The 587-nt window shown below is 37.8% G+C and overlaps 1 protein-coding gene across 1 annotated transcript in view; it reads left to right on the top strand.

The window, feature by feature from the left end:
• Positions 1-587, top strand: part of EMH_0012880 (uncharacterized protein) — a gene marked incomplete at both ends in the record, with an annotated part of 2,703 nt that overhangs the window by 1,935 nt on the left and 181 nt on the right. Inside the window, one exon of the mRNA XM_013499662.1 lies at positions 517-587. Within this exon, the coding sequence (XP_013355116.1) occupies positions 517-587 (71 nt within the window). The remainder of the gene's footprint in view (positions 1-516) is intronic.

Raw genomic sequence — 587 nt, 5'->3', positions numbered from 1 at the left:
AATAAAATAAAATAAAATAAAATAAAATAAAATAAAATAAAATAAAATAAAATAAAATAAAATAAAATTAGATAAAATAAAATAAAATAAAATAAAATATAATGAAAAAAAAACGAAACAAAACGAATAGACTACTAATAGACTACACTACAACACTATACACCGCAACACATCAGCAAACACAACAACAACAAAACAAAAACAAAGAAAACAAAAAAAACAAAAAACAACTCGGCATAACAACAACACAATAGAGCGCAACACGATACAACTCAATTCAATACAATAGAATACATCCATCAATAGAAGCATGCATCGCTAGCCCCTGTCCTTGAACAGCAGCAGCAGCAGCAGCAGCAACTGCAGCAGCAACAGCAGCAACAGCAGCAGCAGCAGCAATATATCTGATTACCTGTTGGTAGTGCGCAAGCAGCGTTCTTGCTGTTGATGCGACGGCACCGACAGCAGCAGCAGCGGGAGGAGCAGCAGCAGCAGCATCTTTATTATCCTTATCAGCAGCAGCAGCAGCAGCAGCAGGAGCAGCAGCAGCAGCAGCAGCAGCAGCAGCAGCAATTGGTATTTGTATG

Source organism: Eimeria mitis, genomic scaffold (genome assembly GCF_000499745.2).
Source record: "Eimeria mitis Houghton genomic scaffold, Emh_scaff453, whole genome shotgun sequence".
In the NCBI taxonomy this organism is placed as follows: domain Eukaryota; phylum Apicomplexa; class Conoidasida; order Eucoccidiorida; family Eimeriidae; genus Eimeria; species Eimeria mitis.
The sequence above is the reverse complement of the archived record's forward strand: the minus strand, read 5'-3'. Positions and strand labels throughout refer to the sequence as shown.